General features: G+C 39.9%; 1 protein-coding gene across 2 annotated transcripts in view; it reads right to left on the bottom strand.

The window, feature by feature from the left end:
* The window catches only part of dip2ba (disco-interacting protein 2 homolog Ba), a 40061-nt gene that overhangs the window by 5345 nt on the left and 9202 nt on the right, over positions 1–25514 (bottom strand). The window contains exons 2-28 of one of the 2 annotated variants that reach the window (XM_020929823.2): positions 8517–8588; positions 7566–7709; positions 7213–7338; positions 6894–7130; positions 6510–6638; positions 5751–5870; positions 5384–5581; positions 5166–5257; positions 4984–5094; positions 4602–4725; positions 4348–4457; positions 4165–4267; positions 4019–4083; positions 3854–3947; positions 3657–3776; positions 3459–3573; positions 3245–3384; positions 3027–3163; positions 2856–2936; positions 2655–2782; positions 2460–2574; positions 2186–2387; positions 1992–2104; positions 697–777; positions 464–587; positions 238–359; positions 42–153 (exon numbers count right to left, since the gene is read on the bottom strand). In XM_020929823.2, the coding sequence (XP_020785482.1) occupies positions 42–153; positions 238–359; positions 464–587; positions 697–777; positions 1992–2104; positions 2186–2387; positions 2460–2574; positions 2655–2782; positions 2856–2936; positions 3027–3163; positions 3245–3384; positions 3459–3573; positions 3657–3776; positions 3854–3947; positions 4019–4083; positions 4165–4267; positions 4348–4457; positions 4602–4725; positions 4984–5094; positions 5166–5257; positions 5384–5581; positions 5751–5870; positions 6510–6638; positions 6894–7130; positions 7213–7338; positions 7566–7709; positions 8517–8588 (3315 nt within the window). Of the gene's footprint in view, positions 1–41; positions 154–237; positions 360–463; positions 588–696; positions 778–1991; positions 2105–2185; positions 2388–2459; positions 2575–2654; positions 2783–2855; positions 2937–3026; positions 3164–3244; positions 3385–3458; positions 3574–3656; positions 3777–3853; positions 3948–4018; positions 4084–4164; positions 4268–4347; positions 4458–4601; positions 4726–4983; positions 5095–5165; positions 5258–5383; positions 5582–5750; positions 5871–6186; positions 6483–6509; positions 6639–6893; positions 7131–7212; positions 7339–7565; positions 7710–8516; positions 8589–25514 lie in introns of those variants that run through there. The other variant, XM_055166473.1, reaches the window with a different exon arrangement.

A 25514-nucleotide genomic window follows, 5' to 3' on the forward strand; every position in this document is an offset into this window, starting at 1 on the left:
AATTTCCATTACCAGTAGCTTTAATGTTATTATGTATAGACCTGTATCAATGATGGTGGGCCACGTCTTGATGTTGACGCTGGCAGCTGCTTCCCTCGACCTGAGGATCCTCATGAGAGGCTGAGTGGTGAGGATGCATGCAGCTTTGCTCACCTGTAAAAACACAAAGACATTTTTAAGTACATCATTTCAGACAAAGTGGGTGTATTTATACTGTACTTTGTGTAAGTGACTCACATCAATGATCATGCGAACAGTGGGGAGAGTAGCAGCCAGGTTTTGTGGATGGGGCGGTCTGACAGTCACAGGGATGACCCCTGCGTACAGGCACCCATAAAAGGCAGCAATCAGGTCAATACCTGCAGGAGTTATAGAAACACAAGAGGAGAAATGGGACTTGCAATAAGCTGTATTCTTGGGTTTTTATTTTTGTTTGTGAATGCGAGTATGTGTGCATCTGTACCTGGGGGATATAGCAGCACCACATTGTCTCCTGTGTTAAGGCCTCCTCTCTCCAATAAAGTGGCTGTGATCTTCTCTGCTCTCTTGTGAAGCTGGGCACAGGTGGCTGTGCACACTGCCACCCCCTATAGACAAAAACACAGAGTAGCATCTTCAATATTGTTTCTTTGATAGAGAAATTAGTTAAGAATGGGTCATACAAATACATTCAGTTATTTAGACATTGAAGTTTACCTTAGCATTAAGAAGCACATACAGAACATGGTCGGGGTCAGCTTGTGCTCTCCACTGCAGTGCTTCTGACAGAAACTGGTGCTGCAAACAGCAAACTAAATGTTATACAAAAGCTCTATATATTCAGAAAGAATGCAATTCATAAATAAATGTATCTATACATTTGAGACCATCTACCACTGTAAATGTCTTTTTTATCAAAATCTCAGTTGTAACTTTTAGGCAAGAATTTCACACGACACTCTGACTTGTTGACCTCTTGCTCTGAGCACACAAGTGCTGAGAGCGCAGCATCATGCTGGGAGCATCTGCACCTGGCAGGGGGTCAATTGGACCCAGTGTCAAACACTAACAAGAGACAGACTCCTTAAACAAAGATTCTCTGCCTCATTGGGGCTTTTAAGAAAGTACTTTAAAATCTGTGTGAATCATATTTAAATACTGGTATACTAATATGCTATTATGTTGACTTTTATTAATAATCTACCCAATTCCACATTTATTGCTATACAAACAATCATACAAGTCAAGATTTATACAAGATATATAGTTCCAACAAATATAAACAATGGCATTACATGCATGCACATTAAGTTATTAGACTTGTGCAATTCACCTACTTGCTATAGTGTACTGTTGTTGATATACAGAAAACTAGGATGGTGCCATATTAGTAAATTATACACTTATGTACAGTACAGAAACTGCACGGTCCTTTCCAGAATCCGAACATAAAAAGATAACATTGATACATTATAAACACCATGAACAAAGAGCAGTGACAGACTGTAGGTGGTGCCCAGTCTCTGTGGCTTCATGCTGCTCAGAAGCTCATGCCAAACGAGGAGCGGCACAGAGACAGCAGCGGAGCACAGGGTTACACATCTGCACCAGGGACTGTGGAAGCAGCACTACACCAGCTACTCTTATATCAAATATGGCTAATCAAATATAGCACGTTCAAACTAAGAATTGAACAAAAACATATCTTATAGTGCTGCTCTCAAAAACACAAAAAACACAGCTGCTAAATCACATTAGACAGAAGAGAAGCAGAGAGTACGGCCAGAGCCTTACCATCATTGTGGGCCACATACTGAGCTACAGCCCAAATCAGACAGAATACAAGATTACCACCAATCTACCAATCAGTAAATGGTCTAACATTCACAAATAGTTTAGTAGTAGTTGTGTGAAAGTATATAACTGCTGTAAGATATGAAAGAAATATGTTATTTAATATTTTAATTATGTTCAGAAACAGTGCAACATAACAAGTGGCACAAGAGCAGTACCTTTCGTATCAAGTCCTGGTCGTCCAACACGCCTAACTCTCGGCCCGTGGCCTGAGCAATGCGCTTCCCTGCCACCAGGTTCCCCACAAGCATCGAGGCAGGGCCAACGTCCACTGCACAAACATGGATGCATCATCACTGAGGTGTCACAATGGACAAACTTCATTTGTGGTTGAATAAAAGTCACTTTTTACCAGGCTGTTTCTGACGGGGCTTGGGCAGGTTGGTGACACAGGTGTGTGGGCACATGAGGATGTTACATGGATGAAGATTTCCATCCAGAAAGCTCTGCTTGGTCTCACAGATGTGGATGCCTCCCAGAGGGGTCTTTGGCAGAGTATTGGCAGGGACAAGTGCAAGGCAGTACAGGCCCACCTGATGGATGCTGTCGATGGCCTGAGGAGGAAAATGTGCTACTTCACAAAGTCGTCAACACTTTTAGTTTCAAAGTTTCTAAGGATTCTTCACCTGTAAAACTCGACTCATCCACTGGAAACTGTCCTCTTCACTGGCATCCGGTCTCTGCTCCGCTACAATCACTATTCTCTCATCATAAAACACCGTCACAGAGAACACGGCGATCCTGCACAGAATGCACCTCATTAAGGTGATGTTCGCATATGTTATGAATACTTAATGATATAATTAACCATAAATATTCACCTTCCCCTGTAAACTGTTTTAACAGGCTCTACAGCCAGAGCAGTGGCCACCAGGTCGTCTGCATTGTGCCGTCTCTTGCTCACCGATAGCAGCCCTTCTGTCTTTCCCACAACAAACACAAGACTTCCCTGAAAGATCAAAAACATAAACATCAGCTACTGTAGCACCTGTGAATCATAAACCTCCATATGTTTTTCTTACAGGTCCAACAAAGCCCAGCAGACCAGTGCGAGTGAAGGGCACCTCTCCTATCGGGGTCCCAGCCTGGTTCACTGGGATCACCTGTGAGTAAAGCAAGAGGATTAAACTGTGGACACAGTCAATAAAGATCACTGACATTTTGTAAAATGCTTAAACTAGTTTTAAACAAACCTCAAAAGTGTTCTTAGTGACCCCGGGCAGACCATAGTACATGGTGCCTCCAGCGCGAGAGTTGATCACAATTTCTCCAATTTCATCCGTTTTACACAACTGTGGAGGCCCATCAGGCTTTACTATGCACATAAGAGCTGCAGGACACAACACAGTGTATATGTTCACAAACAGCTGCTAAAAGCATACATTATTTTATAAGTAAATGTTGTACTGACCTCCAGGCATGATATGCCCCACGTCCTGCACAGTCAGGGCAGAGTTCTTGTCCTCTGTGTTGACTCTGATGACGCCATGGCTGAGCCCTCCCATCGACAGGATGGCACGCGCGGGAAGAGGAGCTCCACGCGCTCCAGGTCTGGGACAAAATACAGCGTTTTACAAGGCTGCTCTATTACAATTAAAACATCCTAAATCATCTGGGTTGACTACCTGCGGATGGCGACAGTAAGCGCCTCGGGCGAAGTGGCACATGGGCAGATGACTTCTGGCTTCAAGCCGTGAGATTGAAACACATTCAAGAAGGCATCACATGAGGACACAGACCCTGATGAAGAAGCAGACAGTTAATTATACTGGTGTAGGTAATGGATACTGGATAATTAGCATCTAAAGTGAGATGTGACTCACAGGGATTGGCTCCATCCGCTACTATGAGCATCCGTATGGAGGACAGGTTTGTGTCTTTTTGGTCCTTATGGGCCATCATGGCCCAGTGAAGGTCCCGGCACTTCACCAAGGCCACTCGTGCTACAGATTTACAAACAAAGTCATGTTACAAAACACAAAAGAGGCAGATACCAAAGGTGATGTGATTCAGTCTGTACCTTTGTGAATATGAACTCTCTGCACCCAGGACATGGGGCAGGCCTTCATAACGGCATATGGCACTGTGATGGTGTGGATTCGGTTCATGACACTCTGCATGAGACCACAAACATTTAGTTATAATCGCAGTGAAAAGGTCTGAATTAAGCTTATTTAAGACTTACTGTTAAAACACCATGCCATAGGCCCATATCCTTTTTACAGTCCAACACATTGACGAGTGTCTCCCCTGAAACAAATCCACGACAGGAAATAAAAATGTTACGGTTTGTTTATGGCTACACCAATGGTGTGTGCAGTCTCCGCTGACCTTCACAGTAATTGCAGGCCTGGGTGAGTGCTTGACAATGAGTCAACATGGCGATCTTTGAAACAGCGACTCCCATGACCGTCCCCTCCTTGGTTGCTTTGTACTGGTGTGAATGTGCAACAAAACATGTTATTTATTATTATTAATAGACAGTGCGTCACAACTGGTTAGTGAATTTTGTACCTCGATGTAGGCTGTGTCTGTATTGGCTGTGGGGATGTGAGGCTGCCAGTCTTTAGAGGGTTTGGTCAAGTACTTAGTATCTGTGACCACCCATTTCATCCTGGGCCATCCTGAAAATAAAATGAAAACACACGTTCTTAAAATACCAACGATGTAAAAAATAAATACTAAACCACCCACACAGCTATGGTAAATTACAGTGCTGTTTTAATGAGTGACCGTAATGGGGGTAATGACCAGGAGACAAGGCTGACCTTTGAACTGGACGATCTCTCCATTCTGTGTCTTGGGGAGTCCTTTGAGACACACTTCGCTGGTCAGAGCCAGACTCACCCCACAGCTGCCCAGCAGGAAGCCAATCTGCTGACTGCCTGCATCCTAAACACACAGAGAGGAAAAGGTCAGGAAGACTAGACACATGTGGCTACTGCCAGATATTCTTAATGGTCCAAGGTCCATCTGATCTATTAAGATTTTAACAGTCATATATTTTTAGAGCAGAGCATCTGTAATAAACCAAAATAGTATTAACTGAGGCTTTTGCATACATTTCTTTTTTTTATATGATTTTTTATGAGTGATTTTTAATATGCACTTTTATTTGATAATGTACAGTTTTAATAGTTTTATAGACACCTGTCTGGACAATGGCACCTCAATTGGCACAGGGATGACCTCAGCTAAAAGGCAGCCATAGAAAGCCACCCAGAACATGCCAGGGTCACTGTTTGGGTAAACCAACGCCACCTAGAAGAAAGGAATGTATTCTTACTTTATATCCACAAGTAAGTTTAAAATACAAAGATGGTCTCTCTTACCCGGTCCCCGGTCTGCAGGACAGGCTCTGCTTTTGTGCCAAGTTTGTTCAACAGTGTGTATGCCAGCTTTAGACTGCGACTCCAGAGTTTGCCTAAAGGGATAGCATACGGTCACATAAAATACTCTAATTAAGTAAGTACTCTAATACTGTTATAATGTGTTATGCTATAATTTTTGACATTATTAGGTGTATTAGATTAAAGTATTAGTTACAAACCGTATGTAAGTGTGTATAAAGGTTTCCCTGTAATGTCAAGGGCAGTCAGAGCAGGACTTTTTGCCTGTGTGGCACCCCAGCGGGCGAGGGCAGCCTGGAGAGCAGGGGGCCAGTTACTAACCACTCCGAGAGGCTCTCCTTTCACTGGGATGATCTGACGCCCCTCCGGCTTTGGGGTGTTGGGGTCAGGCTGAGGGACTGTGGAGTAATGGGGGGAGAAATGCAAGTTACAATACTGCAACAAAGATTTGTCTGGCAGATTTGAACAATTTAATTTCAATGCTGTCTTGTCCTTTAGCTTTTGTATAAAAATTAGTAAGGCAAAAGTTTTATATAATTATAAATCATGTTTCTAATCATGTTTTACCCTCAACTATTTCCTCTGAATCATCAAGGAAGAATTCACTGAGCGGAGGTCTTTTGGGTCGTTTAAGTGTGTTGAGGAGCTGCTGAATTTTAGTGGACACTCTGCTATTCACCGGCACACCTAGATACACATTATATAAAAGACAACAATTAGGAACATGGATAAACAAAATAACAGGCACATTCGTACACATGCAGCTCTATAGGATACTACATCTCATACAGACACTGGCAGGATTAGCAGAAGAAGGATTTGAAAAGGGAAATTTGTACTGGAGAGAGACACATAAGGGAACAATCTTTAAGAAATCACAAAAATATCTACTAATTCTACAACACCACGAGACACCAGATAGACAGACGTTAGATTGGAAAAAACAAGCTGATTTGGACTTCTTCAGCTTCCCTCCCCATAGCCCCGGACACGAATAGATTACCTTTTCTTTTTCCTTTTTTTAAATCAAACACGCACGGATTAACGGACCCAAAAGAAAGAAGACAAAACATTGGTCATTAGCAGTGAAATGAAAATGGATGTGAACTGGATGAATATGAGCAGGTCAGTAATCAAAATCAAATCAGCCCATGGATAGCACCACAGTACTGAAACACGATTCACTGGTAAACTCAAACTACAAAGCCATGCAAAAGTAAGATGTGAACCAGGACACAGGAGGCCCTGTACACACATCATAATCTAGTATTTTGGCTACTAACTACTAATAAAAACAGTAATTTAAGTTTGATGTTTTGACTGTACCATCAGCAGTATCCAACATGCTAGATCGACTCTGCCCCCGACTCATGCCCCGGACCGCAGGGGGCAAATCCACTCGTGAGCCTCTGTCCTGAGGAGTGGAGCTTGTCACATCTGGAGGAACACTGTTCTCTGAACAGACAGATAAAATACATGTTCGACGAATAAGACATTAATTCTGACACTTCGTTGAAGTATTATCAAGGCTTTCTAAATTGTTGTCAATTTCTAATTTACTTATTAATGTAAGCATGTTAAGTCTACATTTTGTATTGTCACTTTAGAGGCAATCCAAAAATGTTATTAAAATATAATATTATGGAAAGTAGTAGACAATGCTAGAGTTTGATGCGTTGGTATGGATGTGTCAGGTTGTGGTTAGTCTACCTATTCTTGTGTGTGCCAGTACATCTGCGAGCACAGAGGCAGCAGGCTGGAGTTGGGGTTGGGGCTGGCTCTTTGGCTCTCCATGGGAGAGGGTGGAGGAGGCGGAGGAGGAAGTGGAAGAGCTTTGGACGGAGCGGTTGATCCAGTAATCAGGACTCTGCAGACTCTGGGCCAGAGCAGCACTCAGAGCCGCCTTTCTGCGCAGAGAGCCCTCGTCCTCAGACGCAGACGATGTATCTGAGGAAGAGGAGGGTGTAACAGCCACGATAAACAATGTGATTAATGTGAACCTGCCCAGTGCTTTGTGAAGGCCTCTCACCTGGAGGAGTGCATGCGTCCATGGGAGACTGGACAAAGGCAGAGCGTCTTTTGGTTGGCATGGGCAGAGCCATCTTCTCCTCTTTGTGCTTAGCCAGAGCGGCCTGTACTGCCTCTGTGTGGATGTCTATGGACAAAAAAACACCACACATTAAATCAAGCCCAAGAGAGCTGAGGCTTACACACTTTATACTGGATTACACCATTAACATAAGAATAATAAGAGAATAATGAAGTTGCTTTGTCTACAATATTATTGTTGTGTGTTTTTTTTTTCAGTTTGCCGTGAAGTAAATATGGTAATCATGTTACAGAATATTAAAAATGTTACCTAAAATATCGAGTGTTTTGTACCTGATCGGTAGCGCTCGTCCCGGGCTCCCCCGCTGCGGTGGGCTCTGTGGTGTCTGGCTGCAGAGGAGGGGCCTGGGGCCTCAGGGCTGGGGTCTCCACTGTGGGCTGGGGACAACTGTACATCTGGGAGAGACAGCTCTGCATCTACAACAATCATGAGACAAAAGTCTCTCACCACATCTTGCAGACAGTGTATAAAACACACGTCAGTGTGCAGTCATGCATCAATATTGAACGTGACGCCTCTAAATGCCAAGTAAAATCGGAACATGTTCTTGATTGTGCCACTTATATTCAGACACTCAAGAGACTGAGCTACAGTTGTATTGTGATTTCATTCTGCCAGAGGAGCAGAAGCTTTAGATTAAAAACACTGCAATTAGAGATATTGGAACGCAATTGGCATTAGAACAAAAATGTTATTTGTTAATTAAGCTGCTCCTTAAGAATAAAATGCATGCATTTATTTTAACTAAACAATAACAATGTATCCAAAATACAGTTTGAAATAATTATGAATTATGTGATTGATTATATAACACAACAACTAAATATATTTTGTACAGTCAGAAACCAAAGCACATTGTGTATTTGTGGATAAGGAGGGCATGTCTTGAGTTTTGTCCACATTGTCAAAAGTAGTTTTCATTTTAATGTATTTTACCTGTCAGTCACTAGATGGCACTACAGAACCACAAACTGAGCTAATCAAACAGTTCAAAAGGAGTTTCCTCTTTGTTGGTGACATTTCCAAATCTTCCCTCTGCTCCATATGACTGTACAACGTCTGGGGGGAGTGTTTAATTGCAACATAACTCTATTACTATGTCATGAGTAATGTGTGTCTCAGTGTATTTCACCAATTGCACAACAGCGGCTCACTAAAGCACACAGAGCAGCAGAAAGTGAGTCAGGAGAGCTGGGCGGGTGCTGCAGCAGAACTGGTCTTACTTGGCAGCTGGGGGATGTAGGAGGCGAGCAGCTTGGCCCTCTTCTTCTCATAGCCCTTCTGTGTGATGTCACCTAAGAGGAGAGAGACACACCACACTGTTAATGTTTGTTTAGGATCAAGGTGGAAGTAAAAGATTAAAATACTACTATTTCTGCTGTCACTAACTGCTGTCACAACTACTATTATTTCCAAATGAATGTAATCCAATATGTTTATGTGTATTCTACCGCAACATGAATTATTTACATTCCTGTGTAGTTTCCTGACATGATGTCTAATGTCTTATGCTGTCTGTTAGCCCCCTATGAAGGCACTTGTCTTTGGTTAAACTGTACTGGTAACTTTGTGAATAATCTTTCACCCTCTGGCTGTAATTAAGACAAATACAAACATGCAAACCATTCATAGTCCCAGCTTTAGTTAATACATGAGCAGCATGAGGCCATGCCATAGTCATAATCCTCTTTGAACTAAATCTAGAGAGCATGTTGAGGGCTCAAAGCTATTACAACAACAGAGATAAAGCCATTGTTTCAGCTGGGTCTACACACATTTAGTGATCTTAAAACCCTCCTACAGTGCTCAAAATATGATTACCACAGATAATCTTGACAGGCACAGAACAATGGGCCAAAAGCTCTATCTTTTAGGGATGGAAAACAGAACGTGAGCCAATTTCACATGGGACTAACTCTACACAGTATCTCCCCAAATGTAGGGAGCAGCACCACCCCTTCCTCCCTGGCCTTGGTCTGGCAGGACTCCCACTCAAGGCAGAGTTTGTCGAGACAAAGTCCACTTAAACCCCCCCACCAGCCCAATGTATAAACACTACTGTTTACAGCAAGAGCAAGTTTAGATTGGGTTCAGCTTTACTTCAAATGCACATGTAACAAAGCATTGGCTTCTAACCGGAAATGAAAAACAGAATGATGAAACATTAATCAAATAAATATTGTTTTAAATGTTTTTAGTACACACACATTTGCAAAGCTTAGTTTAGGCAGGACATATTTTTGTAAGGTCAGAATATATCAAATTCAGCATTCATTTGATTGTCTCCCTCTGTATTAAATAATATTGGCCTATAGAATGTTGTGTTGTTATCTGAAACCCAGCACATGTGAACAATGCCTTGGATACACAAGCAGCTCCATAGCTACAATCACCCCCCTCCTCTCCCTCTGATAACACTGTGTGCTATGTCAAGTGCAAATGACCTAAAGGACTGTACAGGCTCAAAGCTCTGATACCTCCCCTGCACCTACTCTGCACCTCTGTACCGGCATGACCACGACATATCACAGGAAAACAAGAGGACTATCATAGACCTGAGGTGAGTGACGGTAAACAGAGGAGGAAGTGAGAGGGGCAGAACCTGATGTAAGCCATAACTATAGCAGAAAAAGAAGTCAGAGGTCAAAGATGAACTTTGGATGATTTGAGACAACAGTAGCAAACAGCTACAAGGAACAGGTGAGGAAAGGTGCTGCATACTGATGAGGACTGCAGACAAGCAGGGAGGCCAGTATAATAGATATTTGAAAACTATGTTTAAAAGTGTACTGATGGAGTTTTCTGGTGGAAGGTGGATTGTTCATAAAAAAATTATTTATTTGACTGGAATATTCTATAATAAGAGAACTTGTCTTTCACTTTTTGGACTCTCAAATTAAAATTACAGTATCAATAATTTTACAAAATATTGTGCAGCCTACTGACAAGGATCACAGGATATTAACATTTTATCTGTAGTACCTTGATTCACTGAAAATAAAAATTAAATAATCCTAGCCAATAACTAAATCTGTCAGCCAGTTTTGCATGTAATGCTGTTTTAATGGTAATCATAAGTATCTCATACATCCCCCTGACTTGTCCCACAAAAACTATGTAAAATGGGCCTGAGTCTGACACAAGTTCATTCTGAAGCACTGTACCATTTTACTGGTTAAACTGGATCAACAAAATATTCTGAGTTTTATAACAACACATCTTTGAGATCATTGCTTATTTGCAAACCCTCATTCTTCAGCATAATGTGCAGAGTGGGTTGTGAAGTATAATTTAAATCACAGATGAATGTGGTTATGAATTAGTTTCCAGGTGTTGATTATGATAAACCCTTGTCTGTAAAATGTCAGTATCAGAGCAGGGCTGAACACAGCACAGACAGAGGAGGAACACAGCCCTAGAGCATTCACAACTGAAATTATGAGAAAAGCAGAAGAGGGAGGGAGCGCAAGCCAGCCAACAAAACCAAGACAGGCCTCTTCAGTGAGAGCAGCGAGTGATTGGTGCTTTGTCATTCTGTTTAAAAAAGGGGGGTGTTCGGCCTCAGGCTTTCATGCATGGACTCACACAGAAAGAAACTCCCAACACTCCAAATAATGTCCTTTTTATGTGTTGCGTGCCTTCATAATGTGCGGATAAAAAGGCAAAGACAGGAGAGTACGGCAGTCGGAGCCAATGGGAGGCACTAGTGGAGAGGTTTTGTCAGGCCTGAGGAGCCCTGACCAGCACCAGGGTGGGGTACAGAGGGGATAATTAAAAGGAATACTTCAATTTCTATGGGGTATGTTTTAGCCAGTGAATTAAAATCACTGTTCTGCAGAGGTTGAAAAATATTCCTCACTTTGCTAACACATTCCTAGAATCCTACTTATTCACAGTGCTGAGTTTAAGCACTTTTCTAGCTTTTAGCAGTTTTGCCACCATGGTAATACTACAACTAGCATGCTACCAGCCCACCAGTGATATTTCTTGGTTTAAAGGTCCTATATTAGACAAAAGTGTATTCTTGTTGTGAATTTTAAGCCATGTTATAATGTTGTTACTGTGGTCCAAAGTAAGAAAAAATGACTTGATGAAGGCTTTTTGGAGAAACGTTATCTAAAAATAAAAATAAAAAATTGGACATTGGCCATCTGAGTGTGCTATGCATTTTTTCACTTTGATAATGCTTTTGCCTCATCTAAAACATACATGGAGTTGTGTTTTGTTTCATTCACATGTGTTTGAGTAACCATTTATTATTAGTCTGTCTAAATCTTCAAAGCTAAAAATGCTCTGGTGTCATGAAGCAGTAGTTTACAGCTACCTTGTAGCTTTTGTTCAGTATAGACTGGCAATTCCAGGCCTGAAATTATCCAAATGATTTTAGTGAAGGTGTATGGAGTGTACAAACACTGTGCACTTCTTGTATTGCTACATGACATCACAAGGTTGAACCAATTGTTTTCTGTTTGAGAGAACTCAACCTTAACATGCAGAGTTTGTGTGTTAAACATGTGTGGATGAAACAAAACACAACTCAAAAAACAAGTATGTTTTTTGATGAGGAAACAACATTACAACATAGATCAGAAAATGGTGTAATATGAGCCCTTTAAGTGCAGACATTCAAAAATGCATGTGTACTGCAGCAAGACAAATTTTACTTATTACAAAAAATTGGTGCCTCCTTTAAATAAAAACTACACGTTACATTTTGAACTCAACTTATTGAAAATACTGATACAATTTTCCATAATCAGTAGTTGCAATAATGCATAACAAAGAAGTAATTAAATGTAATGGTTTGCAGTGTGTTCAGTCCAGGGGTTCAATTATTACTGTGTAAATTATGCTATAGTCCCCAAAGCAAAAGTACAGTTTTAAAACACAGTGCAAAATATGCTCTGTTTGAGTACATACAGAAAACTGGTGATTCTAGATCCAAAATGTAGGTCATGAGGTCACTAGGTCATGGTTAAACTAGGACTAACACACTAAAGCCAGATTTAACTAGGTCTAAAAGGTTTTAAAGTAGATAAAAATGAAAATCACAAAGACCTTAGTATAAAGTAGACTGCATTTACAAAAGAAATATAGTTCAGAGTTGCAGACAAAACTAAATGACAAGACAATACACTGCATAGTATACACATTCTCTGTCATGGTTTCCCAAACAAATGCCCAGATATTTTTATTAAACCCATTCAACTCATTTAAATTACACTAAATAGACAGAAACATATAAAAAAAACTTTCAACTGATTCTGGAAAAGTGGGTCAAATGAATAAACAAACTGCTTCCCCTGCACTTAAATCTCAAATTAACTTTCTCATTGGTCCATCTGCAAATGCAGTTAGCTTGTGTTGTTCCTGTGGTCTCCCCTCTGCCTGTCTACTGTAATGGCATCTATCAATAAGCCCCATACAGAAGCTCCTAACTGTCCAGGCTTTAGCTCAACAGAGAAGTGGTTGTTTTGGTCTTAAGCATACAGAGTCTGGCACCAGAGACAGCTGCTATACTCCAGGAGCAGACTGCATGTTTTCAGAGCAAGAATGTGGTGTTTTGAATGGGTGCAAATATACACTAAGTTTGCTTCAGTGTGCTTTGTGAGGTCAGGGGACAGGATATGAGTGCTACCCCACCCTTTCTGTGCGTGCTCTGCCAAAAAGCCATGTCCTGGAGAGAGTTAGAGAGAGAAAGAGAGAGAGGGAGAGGAGGAATGTGCTGATTGGAGGAGGTCCTGCTGAAGTGAAGGAGCCAACTGGCCAGAGGGGTGTGAGCCCGGGGCCAAACGTGTCCCCGAGGTGCAGGGGGGAATGCGTCCCGTTTGTGGACACAGCTGGTGCAGGTTAAAATACTGTGATACTGTACAAACACACAGAGCCATGAAGAGTGGGGTTGGAGGATGTGTGTCAGTGTGTCAAACTGCTGTCCACCCAAAACAATATGTAATGGATACACTTTTGACATGCTAAACAAGGAAGTCAGGCAGCACTATGAATGTATCTGAGGTGTCATGATATTAGTTTTTCAGCTGTTTCCAATATTTGTGTCGATGTATGCAACTCATAACCATATTTGCTGACATCAAGACATTACAAACTCCAGGAAGCTCACAAATTGGAGGGAAGTTTTCACATTTAGTTTAACTGGGAGTGAATGCATTTTTTACGATGACTGTGTAAACATACAGCTTTCTCTAGCTCTTCTATTTTCAGTTTAACTCACCAGACAAGTCTGTTTAAAGAGACACATCTGATGGAGTTGTTTAGAATCCGGAGCAGTAATTGGCCTATAAGTTCAGCTCTTTTTCACCACAGACCCATAAGAGAGCAGTGTTGTCATTTTTCAGCAGTTATCTATTTGCAATGAAGGATTCAAATAAAGATTTATGGGTATTGGTTGCAGGTTACACAAAACAAAATATTGGCCTGTGCTGGAGATTTAAGGCTAATATCTTATGCTAAAAAGCCCAAATATTGGCCTATCATATGAGTTTATATATCTAGACTGGGGCCCTAAATATCAACACTAAACAGGCTAGATATCACGATATGACAACTGCCATGATACCATACAAAAAGCCTGGATATATTTTGCAGGTGATGCCAGGTTGTAGTGGGCAAAATAAAATGAAATAGAAAAGAAGTCTCAATTAAATCATACATTCTTAAAAAAAAAACTGATAAGCAGCATGGGAGCTAATATGATTTACTCAATAATTAAAATAATATTTCTTACAGCTGTCCCGATGCTTAATGCTAATGTCTGATTTAACACGGTTCTTTATATTTTTTCTGAGCAAACAATTCATGTTTTTGTAAACTCCTCAGTGACCCTGTACAGCTGCTGTTGACTCCTGACCTCAGCAGTGCTCTAGCTGTCAGCTGCAGCTTTCATAAATCTCCTGTATTTACATTTAAAAAGAGCTTTGGTGCCATTAAAATACAGGCGTTAATCTCCACAACGGAGCTGCCTTTTTAATCCCATATGATATGCACTGTGGTCATTTAGGTTATAGAAAAGTGCCACCATGAGTCATTTGAATTGTTGATTCAGAAATATCATCATAATGATCAACATGAAAATGTCCAAAATCACTCGAGCAGGAAAGTGATCCGTCTGCTGCAAATGATAAGTTTCTTGGAGATTGCAAAACAAAAGTACGTGAGGCAGAGATTTGGAGAGGGCCGTAATGGCAAAACCAAAGAAAGCACAAAGACATGGGCGAAAGATGTAAATAAAGATTATGCAGAAAAGGTCATTTAAAAGCTGCCATAACCTGCATGCAAAATGTTCACTTGATTAATAATTTTTTATTAGACTTTTAAATTCAAATCTGTAAAATCAGACATTAGCAATAAGAAGTGGGACATCTTTTAAAAACGCAACTGACTGGATTTATATAGAGTAACAACATCTTTCTATGATGCTGGTGTTGCAATACTTCATGGACAACAAAATGTTTCCAATGCAGGCAGATGACTTCATAGACACAAAATGCTGACACAAAACCAACTCAACCCAAACAGCGGTTAGTTCCTTCTTGTGATCTCTGATGTCATGTTGTTGTTGTTGTTTCCCAAACATCCATAATAAACTTCTTCACAGACTTTACTATGTCACAGCTGAATGCACGCATTTTCCTATGGCATTTCACTAACATACAGCATTAATATCATGTTTACTTGAATATGCTGTGACCTGTGTAACTTTACTGGTGTTGGGTATGCCACCTCTTTGGAATATTCCACAGAATGGCATTAAACCAATCCATATGTTTCAACATTTCATGAAAAAAAAAAAAAATAAAAAAAATCAATGGGCGTGGCCACCTCTCCACAGATCTGACCTGTAGTGTTCCCTGCTTGTCTCGATAAAGATAGACAACTATAATGCCATGTGCCATTACAAAACATTCTACTCAAAGTATCTATGTAGATGAGCAGATGTCCAACGCTCTGTCAGAAAATTTTAGTTCTGGCTTTATAATGCCAAGTGTCCACTAGTGTAAGAAAGGTGCAGCCTGTAGTGAGAGACTGGATACTGCTCCTGGTGGGGTCAGCGGGTGTTTGTAAAGAGGGCGGCTGACACCTGACGCTGCAGTGACCTGAAGCACGAGGCTCTCACAAACACAGGAACAATCAGATTAAGCCCCAAGTCCATTAAAGTGCATACTGTGAACTAACAGGCTTTAAGCATCAGCTGATCCCAGTGCGGACGGATTAACCACTAAACATGCATCTCCTATAGGCAATTCATCACACAAATAACTGCTATAACTGACCATGTCATCTGCTGTGGTTTGTCTTCACTTCTGTGGATTGAATGTGAACTAAAGATTAGCCTCTGAAAAGGAAGTGACATCACTCCTGTTACAAGGCAACTTCCTCTTTCCTCAAGGTTCCACTTCCTCCTCCAAAGGCACGATCATTCACATGTGATTTACAGGACCTTTTAAAAAATGTCTTTGAACACTAAGTGCATATGATCATACTTTACTGCTGCTGTTTTTATGACTGCTGGTTATCTCAATGAATGGGTTAATATATGTTTTTTTTAGATGCCGATAAGTGTGCAGACCCTCTCCAAGGAATTGATTGGCTCGATCTCACTGTGATCTAAGAATTTAATTATCCCCCTCTATAGAGCAGGAAAGCTATTTTATTACAAAGTCCCAAAAAACAGATTTCCAAAACAAAATCATGCTGTCATTTTTATTTTGGTTGACTTGGAATTCAAAAAATTATGAAATGGCATCAGACATGAAATGCTAAAGTCTATAATAACTGCTAATCTTTACAACTACAAGTCTGCATGTACTCCACAAAGAAACTTTTGTTTGGGACCAGCTCAACCACAAGTACAATGTGTTACAACCATTACTCTCGCAAAAGACAAAAGCTCCCCTCTGGTCTGAGAGAGGAGACAGGGTGAGAATAAACTATATGACCACAAAGTAAAAATACTGCGATAGAAAGCAATGGTGTGTGTATATTTATATGTAAATATATAGTTGAACACAGAGGCAGAGTGAAGAGGAACTAACGTCACCCACGGGAACTTATTTATAGAGCCATGAAGCCCAAACACAAAAACAACACAGCGCCTTTGGCAGGAAATGCAAATGACGGAGTGTGGCACCAAAGACCGCAGCATGGCACCTGGTCATTAGATAAAACTAAGAGCTCATTTAGCATAGGAATAGGAGAGCTAACACACTTTTACATCTCCAGAGAGTCTAAAAACTGCACTAAAAAACCCCATTGTTGACCACATACACAAAAGGTTGAGATCTGGTCTGGTGTGTGCAGAGACAAGTCCAACGGGCAGCAAGAGTCAGGTTGGCCTTGAGAGAGCTGTAATCATGAGCTCAGAGGATTTTGACAAAGACAATTTTGTGTATAAATAAAGGAAAACGGCTACATAGTTGAGAAAAGCAGAGGAGTGTTACTGAACTATTGTCCATATTGGAGACAACCATACAGGCTGCATTTCAGACTCAGAAGTATAAAAATACAAAACTTAAAACAGGTGTAATGCTTGGTACCATTATAGGATACTTAGGAGATATTAATGATATGTGATGGGAAATGTATTTAGTTCATTTTCAAGCAAAACATATCTACATACAGCCAGTTCCTATAAGAAATAGAAAGAGGCCACCTAGAAGCACAATATTCATAAGTTTACAATGTCAGATCTTAAAGCAACACTGCTTTTAGCCAAAATAATTTGACAAAAAAAAAATATATATATATATATATATATATGTATATATATTTTTTTAAAAATAAATTTTTGTGGCACTGAAATACATAATACAAAACACAAATTCTAAAGATTAGCATGAATAATACACATTTGTATAGTTTTTCCATTCAACCTTAGTACAAAGGTAACTGAGGACACATACACATCTGCTGGGCCTTCTGGTGTTGAAGTCAGGTTGAAATTCATTTAGCATTTTGAAATATAGGTCCACCCTCCTCCAGATAAAGGTCTGTATATAGTTTCAAAAATTTCACTTCTCACAGCGGCCCAAATGAGGAATGAGACAACACAGCCCAAAAATATAAACTACCTGACAGGCTCTCTCTTTAACGCTTCATCAAATCAGACGCCTGCTTCCTGGCTTCGCACAAAACACTCAGAACTTATTAGAGACGAAACAATTCACAAAGATTTTTCTACCAGGAGTCAGTACCAGTCTTTATAGTCCTCAACTGGAATCTCATTAAATGGTCAGCATTCTGAAAATGTATTTATGCCAAACAAATAAGCTGATGTTTGTCCAAACGTCTTAAGTGCAGACATTCAATTTAAAACAGTGGGAGAAGTGCCTGACTTCAGCCATTACTGCTATTGCATTGTACTGGTTTTGGCAGACACAGTGTTGAGCCAACTTCCTCTGACGGTCACTTCAGTTTTACTTCACCGCTCAAATGTATTAAGTTACTGGGAATAATCCTACTTTTCTGCTTTACAGTCAAAATATTTGTGAACTATGATTTTAAAAAGCCAAGTTTGCTTAACTAAGTGCGCCATATAATTTTTCTGCCATACGTGCTTGTCTCCATGGAGATGTGCTTGCTTTGCCTGGAATGTTTCACAGAATGGCATTAAACTTGTGAATTTTGCATTTATTTAATAACAGATGTTTTTAGCTGTCCAAAATAATGTAAAAAATAAAAGTATGCATTTGTACTCTGAGTTCGCTTGCCTCTCCAATGATCTGACCTGTAACATGACCTAGTGGCAGCACTTGCTTGTTTCCATGGAGATATAAATTGAATGTCATATTGTGGATTATTACAGGTAAAGTGATAATATATCCATAGAGACATGGAGGGGATGGCCTCTCTAGCAGAAAAATTACATGGATCATTAATGCAGCTAAATGTAATTTCTAACAAGAAGATTAAGACAGATACTATCTGACAAACTGTTAAATCAGTCAGACATGTCAGAGCTCTGAATCACCAGTTTACATTACACTTCTAATTGCACTGTAAGTGACTGAGGTGGGATAGTCTTTGGGATATACTAATGTTACAGGAATATAAACGCATCCGACTGAGCGCTTCACATGTGAATGATCACCTGCCCAGATTTAAAACAGACTGAAGACGTCAGAGCTCCGGTGAATCAGGCGAGTTTCTGTTGTGTGTTTTACGGCCCTCAGGCACTATCACTGTTTTATAGACATGTTACGTAGAGGTCCCTCTACGTTGGAGTCGAAAGTGAAAGTGCAACCAGTACAGGAAACCCCTTATGTTAAGCTTGGTTTAATCAATTACACTAATCAATCTCCTTTTTCATTGTAGTCCCACTCTTAAGAGAACAGAAACTTGCTAATAGGTTATGGCCACTGGTCGACAAATACTTGAATACTCAACTGAGGGAATGAATCACCTGATTAGCTTGTGAATTGCTTTAGATCTATAGGACATGTTTAAATGTTTTTTCTTCTGTAAATAAAAGAGAGAGTAACTCTGTGCACATATCAGTTTTAGACCCATGCCCATTGAAGACAAAATTTGTGAAATATTGTTTGGATTCCTGCTTTTGTTTTATTTTGGTCTTTTGTGTATTAAACTTAAATCTATTTGGAGATCTTGAAAAATTGCTTCAGTTAGAGACAGGTGCAGGGCTGGTGATATACTGTGGCTCACTCCACATTAATAACCTTAATGACATCTGCAGTGCGCTGGCTTTAATACACTTTAATGTGCTTTGATTCAGTCGGATACAGACTGGCAGCGGGCCAGGTTCTTCGAGCACAGGCTGGGTCACTGAAGGAGACACTTGAACCATAATTATGAACATTAGTTCCACCTCTGCTCCTCTCAATATGACACGGTGGAGAGGATCCATCATGAAGCAGGCTCCTGGAAAGCACAGCTAATCGTCCTATCAAGTACCTTTTTTTAAAATCTTATTTTTAATTTATTTGTTCAGATCATTCTTCACCAACAGGCCGCCAAGATCAATCGCAATCAAAACAATTGGTAACTTGGGAAGGCAGCTGTTATGTAGGCATTAGAATGTTTTCTGTTAAATTACATTTGGTTTTAAAACTTGCTAACACTATGTGACTTGTTTCTATTGGGATAGTGGCTACACAACAATGATGATTTCACATCAGTATACAGTTCACAGTGCACAAAAGCATTCACATCTGAAAAAAGATTTAAACAGATAAAATAAAACAAATTTATTTCAGAAGATCTCTGTAGATATTTATACTATATGTTAGATGTTATTATTTCAAAAATACTTAATATACAACATTCTATTATCTAAATAATTGTTTGTTTTGACTAAAATTGTGCAGCTCTAACATTCTGAAATGCATACACAATTTTTCCCATTCACACAGGAGATAATTGGTGGCCCCACATTGTCTAAAATAAACTGGATTGTATAATAGCATAACTTTGTTGCTCTTATTAAAGAGATTACACTGGTCAAATGTTTATAAATATAAATATATTAGGCAGTAAGTGACATTTAACTCCACAATTTGAGTGACATTAAATTATCCAAAAAATAATAATTTGAGCCATCACAGACTTAACAATATCTATGGGAAACACATAACATATTAGTTTAAGAGTTCATCTTTCAGTCTTCTCTCAAATGTTTAATGCAGCTGTTGTTTAAAAATGCACAGTTAACTGTGAAAACAAATCTAATCCACTAAACTGCAGTTAGCTCTTTTCCCAAAATCATTTATCCCTGCCCTCCAACCACAGTGTCGCTCCTCATGTTTTTGATTTATAAGTAAAGACTCCCTGTAGGACATGTGGATACACTGGTATGCGCTAAAGAAAAGCAGTTGACATTTGTAAGCCCTGGTTGTATTAAGTGTAGTCATCAGTGCACGTCTAAAGACCTGTTGAGTCGACTCTTCTCTCTGACCTAATTCTGCAGTTAAAGATCACTAAACAGCAGAGACTTTGATTAACACACACAGGAACACACACAGGGACGCACTGGCTGCTCCACTGCATGGCCGACCAGTGCTTCAGGATTGCTGGGAGACCGATTTGTGTTTAGCAGTGAGAGTGAAGGGGGAGTCGTGTTTCACGTGTGGGATGTCACAGAGCTGACCCTGAGTTCACAAAGCCTCGTACATCAGCCGTCCTGTCATCTGTGTGAGCTGGTCTGTGTTTAAATGCAGATGAGTAGAGAAAGATACTAATACATACTAGACTAAATAAAAATGTGTCCAAAATTAGCAGATAGACTAAAAGGACAACAATATGAAAAACAGTTTAATGTTCTTAGGCACCATTTTAGTACCGGTACTTTTTCACATCCAGAAATATAACAATATTTAGAATTAATACTATAAAATAGTTTGCATAATTGTCAAATAGCACTCTGAATTCTATGTATTTATTTTTTGTTAAGTTGCTTTGAGAAATGGATTACTTATTTTACAAAGACGTAAGCAGATTTTTACCACAACTGTGACATACAGTAGCCCTACATAAAACAATAAACTACATAGCTAATATAGAGCTAGCCCTATAACACAATGTGTATGTGTAAAAATTTTACTAAAAATATACTTTTCAACTTCTGTCATTTTGCACATAAAGACAGCTGTCTTAAGTCTCTAGATACTATTTTGTTGAATTAATGTGTATCTGCAGTCTGTGTACGGGGACTCTTCAGGACTGAGCCAGATGACACATGCTAACTGCTATTGTCTGACAGGTTAAAGAGAATATTAAGCAGAACAACGTCTTGTTAAATCAATATTAAGAGCTCATAAAATCACATGAAGGCTGCGGAGTCTGTGTCAGTGGTGCTGTAACCTATCCGGTCAGTCTCAGGGGCCTGACCCCCCACTGCCCAGTGCTAACACTCATTAAACCAGCTGTCATCACCTCCCAAATCTGCCTCTGCACCAAACCTGTGGCTCTAAGGGTTCGCGAGGGGCACTGTGAGGCAAAGGGTGCCAGAGAAACACAGATTTTAGTTGGAAAATAAGCTTTGTCAGGGTCAGACTAGAGCCAGAATAAACACATGCAGTGTCAGCAGTTGTTCCACTTGACATGCAGTTAGGAGCTGTAAGGTGAACTGTGAGGGAGGACTGTGTTAGCAACAAGACACCCGAAAACACAATACTGAGGAATGAGGGAAGCTTTAGGCTCTACTGACAAAAAATACACACACTGCAATGAGTAAATGGTCCAATATGGCTTTGCTTTTTTGCTATAAGGATTCCTACACAACATGTGTTAATTTAGGCTAGTTTAAAGTGTAAAATGCAAAGACAGCAAGTTATTTTTACTTTGACTGAATTTAACATAATATAAAAAGGGCAAATGTAACCTTTTTATATTGTTCTCTCTCCCTCTTCTCTCTCCCAGCAACAGTCAGTGACAAATAAGATCACATAAGTGAGCAACCTTTCTAACAAGAAAAGACCACAAAAAAAAAAAAAAAATTCAGACTAACTCACTCCAAACTAAATGTTCAAAATGCAAATATCAAGTGTCAAGAAAGAGATTTTGGGTTGGGTTTTGGGTTGATGATCGTTGAACTTTTCCAAAACAAATGAAACTTGAGAGACCACTTCCTTCACATCCTCAGAAAGCTCCAAATGATGATCTTAAGGTTCAGCATTGGACTTATAAATGATATCTGCACACAGTGTCAGAAGAAAAAAGACAGGGGCTTGAACATTTGAATTCTTCTCAGGATAAAACATTTTATGAATTGGTGGCACACAATGAAGGCTTTGAGGTCAATGGCACAATAGCTATGTTTCTTTGAACAGTTACTATCCACGTTGGTAACTTTAACAGCTATTAACAGCAATATTTGATCATCTGTAATGAAGGACCCTAAACAACATCAAGATTCAAGACTTCAGCTTCAAACCTCTAAGTAGAACAGCAGGATTTCTTTACAGTGTGAGAAACAGTGCCCCTCATTAATTTATTCTCAGACATTCATTTATTTATAATGTAACATGACATGGAACATGACAATATAATCTTGCCACATTTTAAATTAGCTCTGACATATACTGCACAGGTTCTCTGCTACAGTTTTACCAAAACTGAAACTGAAGACAACTTCCTCTGTAACTGTTGAAAATGCAACTATCAAAAGAAAAGGAAATTTGTTTTTTTTCCACTTGAATACTTCACATTATGGCACAAATGAAACAATGTAAACAGCCCATTGTAACTCCCCCTCAGGAAATAACTGAAGTAGTTATCAAAACATAAACGTTTTAATCAGGAGCTATAACAGTCAGACAGTACTTGCCCCAGAATAGGCCACACCCACCCACTGTGTTTTGATAGCCTTTGTCTCACCTCATTCTCTGGAGGTTCATATAACTACATGACTACAAAACAAGACAATGCACCCAATTTATTTCTACCAGCCTAAGTCCTGTGGGAGTTTTCCTGGCAACTACTCTCTCCTCTGGACACAACGTAAAGTTACAACAAAAATAAAATGTTCATTTATTTCAGGACAGGGCTAGTGGTGACTTAAGGGGTAGAGAAAGTCTTTGACCTTTTGGAAACTTTATTGTGTGAATACAGCAGGACCTGGGCGGCTGGTTTCCCATCATCCCTTCCTGTGACGCAGGACTGGGCACTCAGATGTGGTGACTAAAGCTGCAGATGCACATTTGTCTTTACACCATTATGACAAAAACCTGTGCCATGTCACTTTTTGGTGGCGGACTGGACATTTGTCTCCATGTTACTGCTTTACCTAATGCCATACTGTGGAGCATTCCGGGCAAAGCAATTACATCTGAAGACAAGCAGGTGACATACCCTGCATCACAAAAGTAATATAGTGAACTTTTAATATAGTACTAATCTTAAAACTGACTCATCTAGGTCTATACATACATGATCATACCTAGCCCACTACACAGCGTTCCAAATAAGTGAGCATGGGTGAGATTCTGCTCATTCGACTTCAGTTCTCTCTGCTGCAGCTGCTACTGTGAGAGGCTTGTCATTTTGGTATTAAAATGTTCGCTTTAGCCCACTCCATATAATCCTGTTTTTTTAAATTCACTATTTTGCCCATAAATCAAGATATGAACAATAACAACAGACTAATCATGTTTTTTCTTAGAGGTCGGTCCTGCTAGCAACAGGTTTGATTGACAGTATTGCCAAGTGTCCGTCACCTGCCAAATCCGCAGTGTGTCAAGGTGCGAGTACTTTCAACACCCTCACTCCTGATTTGCTCTTTGGTTGCTATGATACATGTGCTCTGAATTCCAAACATGGAGCTTAATGCCAAATTAGTCATTGTAACTGCTAGCATTTGGCGGAGTCCACTTCTATAGTCTATGGTTTATGGGTTATAAATGCATTCAATTCAATATAGTTAAGCAATATAGTAGTAGAAAAAGATCCTTGTCCAAAAGCTGATAGAAACAGTATTTTTAATAATTTATTTGTTTATGTGGAGCTGGGGAAATGTGTACATCTATAGTTTACTTCCCAGTTGTCACATCCTTGTAGACATAAACCTGCCTCTGCAAAGTGTTTTTAAAGAGACTAAGTCAAACCCAGGTTCAGGCGACTGAAGTCATACTGACAATTAGCACACCTATAGCAACTATCTGCATGACTTCAACAGCAGCACGTTTGCTCTGAAAAGGCCACTTTCCAACACCGCGCAGTATTTCACACACAACCCGCAACGCAGCCCTGACCCAAATGTCCTGTGTTTACCAGCCAGCTCTGATGTCCGGCCCCTCACACAGTTTGTGGTGACTCCTCGGAGAAGTGGGCTCTGCTTTTGTGTCAAAGAGATGCTTGTTCTCCCACTCCTCGGCCATGAAAGCCAATTGGTCTTGCCATCTAGGTCTATTTATATGCACAAAGGCATTCTTCAGCATTAGTGCAGTCACATGGCCCGGTGTGTATAGCCCACTGATAGATGGGAAAGACTCTTGCATTAGCGTTTGACAGCAACAAGGAAACACAACACAATGTCAGTAAAGCTGTTCAATATTAATGCATGGAGAAATGGACACAGAGATGGAAACAAACTAAATATGTCCAAGCAAAGTGCAGTTTCGATCAACCCACACGTGACAACCATTAACAAAATGGTTTCATCTATTATACTAGAGTTACAGCAGCAATGTTCAACATTACTATATATGACTCAAGTGCAGTCTGTAGATTACATTCTTGCAGTTATTGTACAATTAAGTCTGAAGAGGTACTGTATAGGCCACACTAGAGAATGGTATGAGTATAAAGACTCATTCATGAAATAGAGGTTCTCTATGTAACTTTTCAGGTGTGTGTTTGCCACCTGATCGTTTCTGTGGAGATTTAATTACTTTGCCTAGAATGAGCAAGAAGGTGAGCTCATCAGGTCTAGTTGCAGATCAGATCCATGGAGAAGCAATTCTGCTCACAGAAGCCCACCACACAATACACTATTTATTTTAGTTTTAAACCATTTTTAAATGTGCAACAAAAAAGTGCACACAACAGACACAAGGAGAATTGTATGAGATTTAAAATCTCCATCGCTAGATTACAGCATGATATGGCTGCAACCACAAGCTACAAAGCTGTGAGCGCACCTCACATCTGCTGTTTCCTGTCTAGAATAAAACCATTCTTAAGTGTTCAACATATCAGACTGCACTTCTAGTTTAGATGCAAGTCAAAACGAGTATTACTATTTGTGAAATGTGGTACAATACGTCAGATAAAAGATTTGTAATGTAAAGTTTGATGATAAAATACACAGGAAGTAGAGTTGTTATCGCTCATCTGCAGCTTCACCCTGCAGCCTGTGTGGATATAAACAGACACACACAAGCAACTATTCCCACCTTTTTACTTTTAAAGAAAGCTTCAAATGGGATCAATAGTACTGTTTTGTGGACTGTGTGTCATTTGGGGAGGACAAATTCTATGGATAATATGGATGAGATGCTGCAGTTTAAAAGTACAGTTTTACGAGAGTGTACAGTGAGTAAAACAGTCGCCTCATTATTTTTACTATTTCCTGAGTTTGTATCTTGTGCCTCTGTGTCTGATACTCAGGTTTATTGGCTAATGCAGTGGTGGTGTTTTCCTTTTATGATATGACAGAGCAGCTCAGAATCACACTGACATCACACAGCCTAAATCGGGCAAATTCTCTTGTACTGTGTGGCAGGCTTTAGATAACTAGTATTTTTTAGCAACAA

This window comes from Boleophthalmus pectinirostris, unplaced genomic scaffold (assembly GCF_026225935.1).
Source record: "Boleophthalmus pectinirostris isolate CB_2022bp ecotype Guang Dong unplaced genomic scaffold, ASM2622593v1 HiC_scaffold_8, whole genome shotgun sequence".
NCBI lineage: Eukaryota > Metazoa > Chordata > Actinopteri > Gobiiformes > Gobiidae > Boleophthalmus > Boleophthalmus pectinirostris.